Source organism: Callorhinus ursinus, unplaced genomic scaffold, assembly GCF_003265705.2.
Source record: "Callorhinus ursinus isolate GAN/ISIS: 27379988/994484 unplaced genomic scaffold, GSC_fseal_2.0 scaffold13, whole genome shotgun sequence".
NCBI classification, from domain to species: Eukaryota; Metazoa; Chordata; class Mammalia; order Carnivora; family Otariidae; genus Callorhinus; species Callorhinus ursinus.
Genome location: NW_027397075.1, coordinates 36,700,533 through 36,712,695, shown reverse-complemented (window position 1 = coordinate 36,712,695; position 12,163 = coordinate 36,700,533). Strand labels below are relative to the sequence as shown.

The following is a 12,163-nucleotide window of genomic DNA, read 5'->3' as shown; positions in this document are numbered from 1 at the left end:
TTAGCAAAGAAGGCCTCTTTGGGGACTGCTCTTATCACATCAGATACTTGGGAGTGGGGAGATGAAGTTGGAAATATTGGACCCATGACCCCTATTCCTCCAGACCCCATCGGTCACCATGCCAGAGCACATCCTCGATCCAGGACAGGGAAGAGCAACTGAAGTGTACCCAGACAGAAGCTTCCTGTGCCAACAAAAGCCTTGTCCACTAGTTTAGAACGAGAAAAAGATCAAATTAGAGCACTTATTTAAAAGTTAATGATAAAATGCATAATGATAAAAAGATGATAAAAAGTTAATGATAAAAATGTAAATATGGCAACAAATCATCCCCACGCAATCTGTATTGTTAAGTAATTTATTTCAATAGAAATATTTCAGAAAACTGTACTTAAATTCATTGTTAGCTTATGCAAACACACTGAAGATCTCACACTCACATTTGCATATTAAACAGAAACAATAAGTGAGAGAGGAACCAAGCTGCACATCACTCAGGGAGGTCATAGTGCAATTGAGTGCTTCATCATTAGAGTACCTCAAGTTAATTGGGATAAAGAAGAAGAAAAATGGCTTGTGTTTTCCTGTATATTATCATCATTGGATATTCACCCCCACAGATGTTTATCTCCTTTAGATTACATTGTGAACGAGTTCCCCACCCCCTCCCACACATACACACTTCAGTGGGCTGTAAAACAGTAAATTTGTCAGTAATTAAGATATAGAAACTCTTGAGAGTCTGGTGACTTATAATAAATCAGCTACTGTGTCAGACCTGATAAGTCAATAATTACTGGACTATATTTGTGAATAGTCCTAATAGGTGATGTTATCTTTAGGGGAAACTTAATACTTGTTACCTGGTATCTAAAAAGCACAGGTAATATTTATGAAATTTTCAGCTGGTCTATTAAAAAAAAAGTTCAAGCCTTTCAAAGCACTCTATGCATTCCATTCCTTTAATTCCATCACCACTTTGCAGGCCAAATGACTAGAAGCAATATTTAAACTCTGCTAATAACCCTCAAGGATCAATCAACCCTTCATTTGGCTTTAAAGACTATGTCTACTTCCCTATTCTGGAACATACCAGCCCTTAAAAAATACGAAAATAGCATCTTGACTCAGCTAAACAGTAGTTTCAGATCTTGCAAGGGTCTCAGAGAAGCAAAATGTTTCCAAGTTTTGTTTTGACTAAGAAGGCTAGTGTAGTCTCTTAGCTTCCCTTAAAATTTATATATTGGAGTTGTTTTCACTTTCCTTCCATAATATTTCCAAGGAAACAATATCTGGTAGGTTAAGTGACTGCCTGTTTGTTCAGAGTCTTACTTAAATGTAAGAATGAACCAATCTAAATCTCATTTTTGGTCAAGTCTCATTACAAGATTTCAGCAGCTTTAATAAGACCCCAACAAATCTTTCTGGCTGTAATGTATTCTTTTAGGGATTTTCTGAAAGGCCTTATAATTAAATCGATGCTCAAAACAACAACATCAACAACACAACATAAAAACAAACTCAGCTGGATGGACGCTCTTCAAAGCTGTTCTTAAAAATGCTCATCTAAAGGTTGATTTGGGTGGATTTATTTTTAATCTCCTACCCTGGCCGGGAGAGGAGCAGGGAGGGAGCTTGTTTGAAAAGACTCATGACCTGGGAGGGCTGTAACAATGACCTGGAGGCTCTCTGTACAGACTCTCCGCTCTCTTACACTTGCTGGGACAAAGAGTAAGAAAGAGTAAGCTGGTGGAGAGAGGGGTAGCACACACTCCTGACGTAAGAGGAGTAAGAGGGCAAATGATTATCGTCATACTCGATGCCCTAAAATTGGTCTTCAAATTGTTAAGGCACTGACCAAATTTCCCCCACACTACAACTTGAGATACTGGTGTAATAAAATTGCTTTCAATAACTGTAAGAGTTTGCACGCACAGATCTTTCATCACAATCCTCTAAATGGAAAAAGTCACTTCAGTTACAAGCCATTTTTAGGGGAGCAAGACCAAAAAGGACTTACTTAGATCATTTTGAAAAGGTTGACTTCACGTGAAAATAATGCTCATCAATGTTTTTAAGTAACAGTGTATCTCAAAGCTTAGAAAAAAACAGAATACCACTCGGGCTGTAAAATCATAAATTTACTATGTTTGAAAAAAGTAGTACAAAAGGAGAGAGAAAATGAAAGCAAGCCCTAGAAGATCACCGAAAAGGCCAGGCAAACCTCATCACGGGCTCTGTACTGTCTGCTTGTGCAACAACAGCACCACGGTTCCACTGGGGCCCCGGGCAAGCCCATCTTCACTTTCAAAAAGGGATCCAAGGATTTCAAAAGCCTCCGAAGCAGAGGATTTCTTTTACTAAAGATTATCTCTTGGAGGCAACACTGCTCCCACTTGTTGGCAGAAGAAGGTTGTATGGTGGTTTAAAGACTGGATGGAAAGGAATGTGCCTCAGAAAACAAGAAGGAAATCAATAGTGGATGTATTCTTTTAAAAAGTTACTATTATTATGGATTTCCAATGAATGCCTTATAGTTTTGTTTTCAGTTGGAAAGGTGTATAGCTTACGGGTTTAAGCTCAGAAGACTTCTGAGCTCATGTGGCCAGGTATATTCTAGTAATCCCAGGGCCCCCAGGTTCAGCTAACCCGTGGAGTACGTACACCACAGACTGGGACCATCTGCCCCTCTGTAACCGCAGTGCTCCTTGGGCTCTTCTGAAAGGCATTTCTAGAAGAGGAATAAAGCCACTTATAAAAACCCGGGAGCGATGAATCCCCTAACTCTTGACATATGCCATTTTCTACACAGAAAAACAAATTGTCCTTGAAGCACATACCCAGGGAGAAAAAAAAAATAATCAAATTGTTTGGATCCCTTTTTGTAATGTTTATACAAATAATATTTACATAGTGAAGAAAACGCTATAGAAAGGTGTGTTTGATCAGTTCTCTTTCAATTCTTATAGTCTGGAGATTACAGTAAAAATAATACCTTTGAAAAAAATAAAGCAAAGGCCAAACACAGAGGGGGCATGAAACCAAAACTAGTGCTCTGAAAGTCATTATTATGCAGTTCTTTTTATAGGTGTATTTTAAAAACTCATGTTACTTCTGTATGAAAAATAAGTGTCCAGGTTCAAATAAACTGTGAAATAAATGAGATGTGTCTCAAACCGTATTTTGGCTAGTATTGTATACTACTACACCAGGCCGTATAATATGCCAATATTTATGCTTTTCATAAACTAGCTTAAATTTAAATTATAATGGAATTTCTAATGAGTTGTTCTTGGCTAGAAGAGAAACAAATGAGCTTAATATTGATAGAAATTTCAAGCTTTTGTCAACTAATTTACTAATTTAGTAAGCATAAGCTTAATAAGAGGAAAAAATTTCATCTTCCTACTAATAAACTACCTAAATATTTAATATATTTTGGTGACCTATTTTCTTTGCTTGAATTATTACATCATTTGGTGAATTATAGATCAAATATTCACCTATGCTATTTCAATTCACTTCTCTCACTGGTTTCCATTTGTTTCAAATGCTAAAATAATCTTCAAAAGCAACGTCTAATCTTTTGAATAGACAGATTTGAAGACAGAACAATGTCTACTTCTACTGCACAGTTGTGTTAAGAGTTTCGCTCAGTCAGAGGCCACAATTCTATATAGGGACTATTCACCAAATTTGAACACTATTCTTTCCCTGTGCATGTATCCCGTAATGTTAGAGCTGAAATATCAAACACATCTTCCAGTTTAGCTCTCTCTTTGGCAAAACTGTGATGTCAGGCTCTGACTTCCAGTTGCAAATCTCCTCAAATATGGTTAACCTACAGTGTATCTACTTTAGCTTATTTATGACAAACAGAACAATAATAAAAAATCCACAGGGTTCTCATCCACAGAATTTTTTAAAAAGCACATACACTGTTAAAAACACTTATTTTTGAAGAAAAATACACAAATTAAGGAATTTTAAAAAAATGTAAAACAAAAGAAAGATGTGCAAAGTCTAAATAGTAATACTGCTGGCGATGCAGGTGGTGTCTTTCTATGTACCCAACGTGGGTTAAGCTTGGGAGATCATTAATTGAAAAATCACTCAGCACAGGCAACATTTTGCCCTCTCTAGCCCATGTCACTTTCCACAATACCAGAAATAATGGTATTTCTAACTGTGCTATATGAGAAAAATATCTGAACTCTTAACATCCTTTCCAAAAGCTCTTCTACTTTCCTTTGGATAGACTTTTAGCTAGTGATTCTGTGAGTAATATTTTCTATTTAAGTTTCACGGCTTCAAGATGATTAAAAAAAAAAGTATGAAATTCTCTAAGAATGCAAATGTAAGAAATTTTATGTGAGGCCCAAAGTATTACAAGTTTATTGGAAGACATCAGTCAAAAAGGGGTTCTTCCTCTGGGCCACTGCTAAAATACAGGATGCCCCATGAGTTTCTAACATCTAACACACAGCCTTTGTTCAAGTGCCATTTTTTATTAAAACTCTAAGGCAGCTCACCTTTAAACCTTTTTTTTTTTCTTTTTGCAATTCAACATTTATTCTGGAAATTAAACACACTGTTGCATGGAAGAGCTCTTCCAAAACAGCTTGGTCTACCACTGACAGAGTATGGTTTCATGGCCGGGACCTACAGTACGTTTTCAGAAAAGTGTTTTGTAATAAAGGAAAGTTATATAAGAAGGGAAGTTTTGACACTTAAGATTCCCAGAATCTCAATCTTTCACCTTTTTCCCTTTTAAAATTATTTTGTGTGCCTTATAATACATACACACATACATATGCAGAAGCTCTTTTAAATACATGTAATCCTGAATCTCATACTTAACAAAAATAATGAAAATGAGTAATAAAAAAAATAACTGGCATTGTGTATATGAAACACTGTAAGAGAAAATATCCTGATGAAATATCAGTATATCATCTTGACGACAAAAGTCACCAGTGACTGGTAGAAGGGGTAATTCAATTCACTTGAAAAAAAAATGTAATTACTGTAAAATCTCAGAAAAGTTTAGGTTGGGATTACGGTTCTTTCCTAAGCAGATCTGTGGTCCAACAATGAATTCATATAGAGGGCCAAATTTTAAACCCAGTTAAAAACAACCATGCTTTCTGGAGCCCAGTTGAAAAGAGTGTCTGGAATAGGAGCGCTCAGCCTTCATGCCTCCTGCAGGAAATGACGCTCCCCACCCAGAACTCAATTTCCGAAGCTTAGTGTTTAAGAAAAATCTCCCCTCATTCAAAACAACCCCCGCCCCCAATCCCAAATGAACCCCAACAACTCTCTTTATGAATATGTCTAATCCCAAAACTCTTGCCGTGGGAGAGCCGGGGAGGCTGCAGATGACCGGGAGCTGAGAAGCCCCCCGGGGCGGGCGGAGCATCTTCACACCTCCTTTCTAAACCAGCCCCTCACATAACTCGTAAGAAAGATGTTTTCCTTTTTAAAGTGTGTCTAAAAACAGGAGATTCCCCCCTCCAAAATTAGTACAAAGTTAAAAGAAACGCAAATGGGCTCCGATCTATTCCAAGCACAGCACCGCCAGAAGACGCACACACACTATTTGGTGCTTCATGTTGGTTTTCCTTTCGTTCGTTTAAGGCAGTGGTTTCCGCAGGTCAGTTCAGAGAAAAGCAGCGCGGTCCATGGCAGTTTGTTTAGTGACTCCAATGTGTTCTCTGGGAATATCTCACTTCATTCCCTGAAATTAGTGCTTTTTTGGTTCAGAACTCCAAAGGCTTGAGACACAGCCTCTGGGCTCCTCGTGGCCCAGAACTGGCTCATAGCTGGCGCTCGCGTCACCTCCTCATTCTCACTTAGGGGTGACAGTTCACCTTGCTTCTTTCTTAGGCTTCTACTCAAAAGTCATCAAGTTTGTAGGAACCTTAAAAATATAAGCAGTACAAAACTGATAGTACTTAAAAGTTGCTTTTCAAAGTACTATTTCTTATCTTTGTCATTTTAAGCCCAGATATCTTTTTAAAAAAGTAATTTGACAGAAGGTACTGCAATCATTTATGAATAATGAATAAAATATGCTAGAACATTTTTGAGAAAAATCACTGAGTTAATACTCTCTTTCCAGAAAATTGAAATTGGAATGGGAGGAAGGGTGGAGACGGTATCTTTCTGGTCTAACACAGGGTGCTCAGCAGATGTCTGCTGAATGAGCAAATGAACAAGAAAAGAAGTGTGGCTCTAGTTAGGGTGACCCTCTGACAAACATACTTATCGTCTATTTTCTCAGTATCTGTATTACCAGGAATTCCCACATGCACATTTTTAAATCCAGCATGGGTAATTTTATAATGAACATTACTAAGAATTTCTTTGTGAAATCATCATGGAAGTGTGAAAGAATAAAACTCACTGTTAGATAAATTCTGATCTGACACTTGGTGACTGAAAAAATCAACAGGTTATATAATAGTTTGAGGCTTATAGACTGGTTCAAGTTTAATTTGATTCCTTATAGAAATCAACAATAAGACATGAAGTCCACATTGTAGTGAGGAGAAATTCCACAACACTTCTTTTGAAATAGAAGTATATTTTGTTTTTGAAAATCAGCTGATGAGTCCTCTAGACAAGGACTAAAGAGGGTTTCACCATGTTAAAAAAAAAAACAAAACTCTTAACCCTTATTATCTGTTTTCTGAAGTTGTGCTGGGAGAGATATTCTCACTTCAGTGGTCATTTCTCTGTCCTTTAAAACAGCAGCTACCACTTTAGTAATCTTTTTCTGAAAACCTAGAATATTCAAGAAAAAGGGGGGAGTCTCTTACACATGTCACCTTCTGAATGAAAAAATCTTTAATAATACAATCATAACTGAATCATAAATCAAATGCAATACAAATGCTCAAGTGCTTAAATTATAAATTCTCAGGTCTGGTTATAAGAAAACCATGTTTAAATAAAGTATAAGTTCATTTCCTCCTAAGTTTCTTGAATATGATTTAAGGTATTATACTTGAGTGAATCAGAGGCTTCTACCAAAAATTTTCACATTTCACAGCTTCTATTTATATATTTGCTACTATTCTGATTCTCCCAAGTATGGAGAGAAACAAACAAATAAAACCGACTTATACACATTTGGTTGACTTGTTCACCTTTATGTTGGTATGTATACACTGTCTAGATTAATCTTGAAATCTGAGATTAAAAAAAAAATGAGACTTAACACTTTAAGCACACTTAAACAATGTAAGTTGAGTTGCACATAAGCTTAGTCTATTCACTCTGTCCCAGGCCCTAAGAAAGTAGTCTTTGTTCTATGGCGTTTCATGCCCTTAATGGAGGGTGCTAAAAATGATACCAAATACTGCTATTAGTCTTTCATATATATATTTGAAATAAAAATTCTAAGAGAACAAAGCCTATTCTAACAATATTTAAAAAGAATGGACCTAAAGATAAAGACATTTGCTTGTTTGACCCTGTGTAGGTCATTTAGCATTTCTGAGACCAGTTTCTTCCTTTATCAAAAAAGGGGTAAAACTCTGGTCCTGACAGCACAGGGTGAAAAATACTTTTAATAAGTGATATAAACTCATATGGTGTATTATATTATTCATAATTAGCTATGGATTAACACTTAACTGTACACTTCTGAATTTCAGTACCTGAAATCAATGGTCTTCAAATATATCCACTAAAAACTGCCCACAAAAAGTCTACACATATTTCCATAACTGCAGTTATGTTTACTTTACGTCTGTTCTACCAATCCATGGCTCAACTTTAGATCTGCAACAGGGTTTGGGGAAAACAACACCATGGCTTCATTTCTCCTCTGCAGCTGAAAGCCTTTGAATTAGACCATCTTTGTTTCGGTGAAATAAAAACAAACAGATCCAAATGGCTTTGGGTTTTGCTGCAACCACAAGAACCTACTCAGGTTATTAACAGAATAAAGATGAATCAGAATAATTTTTATTAAAGTGCCATCTAAGTTTTACGCCCCTGGGACTCTATTTCTTTGCCTCTCACTATTTTCTACCGACATGGGTAACATTTGCCTCTTTAGAACACCTTAAGCTCCTTCCAGCTTCAGGACCTTTGAACTTGCTGTGCCCTCCAGCAGACCTTAATCTTCACATGGCTGTTCCTTCTTGTCACTCATGTCAATGTCTTTGGGGAGATCTCTGCTGCCCACTCTTACTTATTTAAAGTTGTGTCTACTCTCATCACTCTGTATCACATAATTCTATTTTGTTTTCCATATATATGTATATATAGTTCTGTATATAGTTTTCAGCATTTGAAATTTTATTTGTTCATTATTTTATTGACTATCTCCTCACTAAAATGTGGACTTCATACTTGCCGGCCACTGTAAGAAAAAGAATAAAAAGAGTATCATTTTCCCTCTTCATTCATAAAATTAGTCTGTTTACTTCCCTTGGAACTCTTTTAAATACGGTCCCAAGCAACGGACCATCCTGAGGACCGAGAGACACTGCTCACCTGCTGCTTGTTGCTTTGGCAAGCTGCGCTCAAATGCTTGAACCACAGCATCGCGTTCATTCTGTTGCCAGCTTGAAACTTGTATGAGTTTCCTAAAGTTATTAAAAACAAGGGGAAAATGATAAAATTTTAAGGACTCTGACATATAATTCAGTCATATATCAAAGAGCAAAATGAAACAAGACTAGAATTCTCAGTTTCAGAATTCTGTCTCTAGCACCTGATTTTCTAATACAAATAAAAAGTTCTCTATGCTATGTTCACATGCTATCATTTATTCAGAAAGTCACTGTTTTGCTGCTTATGAATTGGAAGAGAAGTATTCTTGTCTTCTTAAATATTCCTTAGAGGAAAGTATACCTAAATAAAAGAATCGTTTGGCTCCTCTAGATTTGTAGGTGGCACTGAGAGTACAGAATATGTTAATATTAAAGTTTTTACAGGCAAAATGCTTTAACACGTTTAACATTTAAACCTTAGGTATGTAATATGATTAAGGATCAGTATCAACCATGCTTTTAGGTGTTAGTTACATTTGCTGAAATTATCACGGATTTCTGGGTCTACTGAGGGATTTCTGGGAAAATCTGAAGAGTCACTGATTCCTCTTTTAGAAAATTAGAAATTCATCTGTGTTGTGTGTATTTAAGAACTTAGGTTGACTAATTCAAGATTGACACATAATAGATAAATCTTACATGGTTGTATGTATTAAGGTGATAAACTGAAAAAAGAAAGGATTCATGTACTGAAGGCTGCCCTAAGTTGAGTTTTATCCCTTTTTTCATTGACCTAAGTTTTTATTTCCCAATTTGTATCGAATTCTACTCTCTCCTTTGTAACTGCATTCAATGGCCCAAGAGTCTGACCTTTCTCGAGGCATGACAGAGCTTTCCTTTGAGACTGAACACTCAGAGAACTTTTTTACTTTCAGAAGCAACAGTTTCTTCACCAATGTTTCATGTTAAATAATACTGTTTTACTTGCTGAACTCAGATGTGGACATTAAAGCAATCTGAATCGAAGGCATATCTACAATTAAGCTGGCCATAGCTGCCATTTATCTACTTTCTCCTCCCCCTCCAAAAGACTATTAGTACAAATGTTACAAAAACCTTGGTTACTTGGAAAGAATCCCATCAAGCTACACTAGGGAAACTGAAAGAAAATAAAGAATTTGTTAACTAAGCCCAATGAAAATGATCTCAAGATGCAACTTTATGAATAATGCCTTTGGGATTTGGGGTTGGGGCAGGGACTCTGAATTCAGAATGCTGAGCAGGGAGTTCCTACTCTGTAAGTCAGTCTAGTTCATCTCAAAATGAGACATTTTCCTACTATTATTTTTTTTACTTAAAATGCTATAATTTCACTTAAAATGCTATAATATCCTAAAAGCAGAGTATCTGTTGCTATAAAATACATTCTGAATAGAGGTGAAAATATAACTGTACAGTCAATAAACAGAATTTCGGTGGTGAGTTGCTGCAGTGGAAGATTCTGGGCAGAGAGGAAAGAATTTCCCGTCTGGCTCCCTCTGAGGTGCTTATCAACAGCTAGCAGCTGTATGCAGGAAGAGCAGCAATCACGTCAGGCTGCGTTCCGACGGCCACCTGCGGCCTCCACTAGAGATGCACAGGGTCTGATTCCACACGGCCCACCCTCCAACTTCTCTGATCCACTTAAAAAACTCTGCTGGTCAAGAGTCAATCATTTCCTTCATAAGTCTCTCTCAATATTGTAAGCAAAGTATTCATTATTAATTATACTTATTTGGAAAGCGATAGGAGTTAAATAACGTATTAACCTCATTAAAAATAATGGACTAAAAATCATTTAGAGGAAAACCTCTGCCACATTCAGAACTTAAGAATAACAATTTATTTGAGAGTATAAATGAAGGGGTATTACATATATAGCAAATGTCTGAGGCTTTAAAGTAACTGATTCTCCAGTTCCCTCCTTCCCTCCCTCTCTGCCTGGTTCTTAGCTCCTTAAGGATTACTTGGGCTTTTAATTTCAAGCTTATGCCCATGCAGCAAAGAAAATATGCTTATAACAGATATTGATACCAGAAATATTGATATCATTACTCTACATTATGAGACAGAATTATTTCCCAAGAGACAAAACTACAAAAACATGTTCCTGGTCAAGTATTCTAGTTAAACTACGTTTGGACCAACTGAACGTTATGTACTTGCAGTACCTTAAACCCTAGATATTCTAATAATTCACCTTTCTCAGAGTCAGTCAGCAAGAAGAGATCTGGGTGTTCTGGGTCATCAGCCATCATCACCATCCATCCTACCACAGATACGTTCTTATTTGACGTTGATTTGAACTGAGAGATAAAAAGATCATTAATGGAAAACACAAAATTTATGGCTCATCCTAAGCAAAAATTAAGGATAGGCATATTTTCAGTTTCTGTCATGAGAGATAAGATTTGTGACTTCATGTTGGTTGAGTCTGCTCACAGCCTTTTACTTACTACTAAATTCCATTTAGGCATGCCCTCTTTAGACAGTCTCCTACTCTTCAGATCCTTCCTAGCTTCAACTCTTCATCAAAACCTGTCCAAGTCTTGATTCTCAAAAAAGCACAATCTGTCGTTGGATCTGATAAATTCATCTCTGCGGTTTTTTTCTGTTCTTTACTATGCTGCCCCGAACCCCTCCCTTATTAGGAAACACACCTATATTTTGTTATCTTTTTTTACCCAGCTTTATTGAGATATAATTAACATAACATAGCATAAGTTTAAAGTATACAATGTAATAGGGGGATTACCTGAAACCTGATGATTTACTAAACCAGCAGTGGTATCATTTTTTTTTTTTAAGTAGGCTCCATGCCCAGCATGGAGCCCAACATGGGGCTTGAACTCATGACCCTGAGATCATGATTGAGCTGAGATCAAGAGCTGGATGCTCAACCGACTGAGTCACCCTGGTGACCCAGACAATTCTTAATAATAATATATTTTTACTTGTATTTCTCAAAAAAAGGTATTCTTAGTATTCTTGTTACTTTTCTATTCTTTTTTTTAAGTTAAACTAGAAATAAATGTAATGAAAAAAGGGCTATTAGAAAAGAACAGAAAATTAGGATACTCTCATTCGTGACCATAAATGGAAAAATATTAAATAATTGTATACACTAATACATTTTTATTATATGTATATACCAATTGGTGTATGTATATACCAATAATTATACTGGTGTATAAAAAAGCTGATGGGGTGTCTGGGTAGTGCAGTTGGTCGAGTGTCTGACTCCTGGTTTCTCCTCAGGTCGTGATCTCACTCACGGTCGTGAGACAGAGCCCCATGTTGGGCTCCACGCTCAGCATGGAGTCTGCCCGAGATTCTCTCTCTCCCTCTGCCCCTCCTGCTCATGCTCTCTCGCTCTCTAAAATAAATAAATCTTAAAAAAAAAAAAAGCTGATATATGATGACCAGTTTGGATTTATCCGAGGAATGTGAGGTTGGTTTAATGTTAGAAATCAACCAATGCAACTAAGTTGGGTTTATTTCAAGAAAGCAAGATTAGTGCAGTCAAGTTCAAAAATTATTTTTTTAACTTTAGAAAAATTAAGCTAAATCACCGTATTAACAGATTAAGAAAGAAAAAAATACATTCAACTCAGTTT

At 36.5% G+C, this 12,163-nt stretch overlaps 1 protein-coding gene across 4 annotated transcripts in view; it reads right to left on the bottom strand.

Moving 5' to 3' along the window:
• Nucleotides 1–344: 344 nt before the first annotated feature.
• The window catches only part of RALGPS2 (Ral GEF with PH domain and SH3 binding motif 2), a 153,129-nt gene continuing 141,310 nt past the window's right edge, over nucleotides 345–12,163 (bottom strand). For all 4 annotated transcript variants that reach the window (XM_025878121.2, XM_025878122.2, XM_073900067.1 and 1 more), the window contains 3 exons: nucleotides 10,747–10,852; nucleotides 8,509–8,600; nucleotides 345–5,920 (listed from right to left, as the gene is read on the bottom strand). In XM_025878121.2, the coding sequence (XP_025733906.1) occupies nucleotides 5,891–5,920; nucleotides 8,509–8,600; nucleotides 10,747–10,852 (228 nt within the window). In that variant the 3' untranslated portion in view covers nucleotides 345–5,890. The remainder of the gene's footprint in view (nucleotides 5,921–8,508; nucleotides 8,601–10,746; nucleotides 10,853–12,163) is intronic.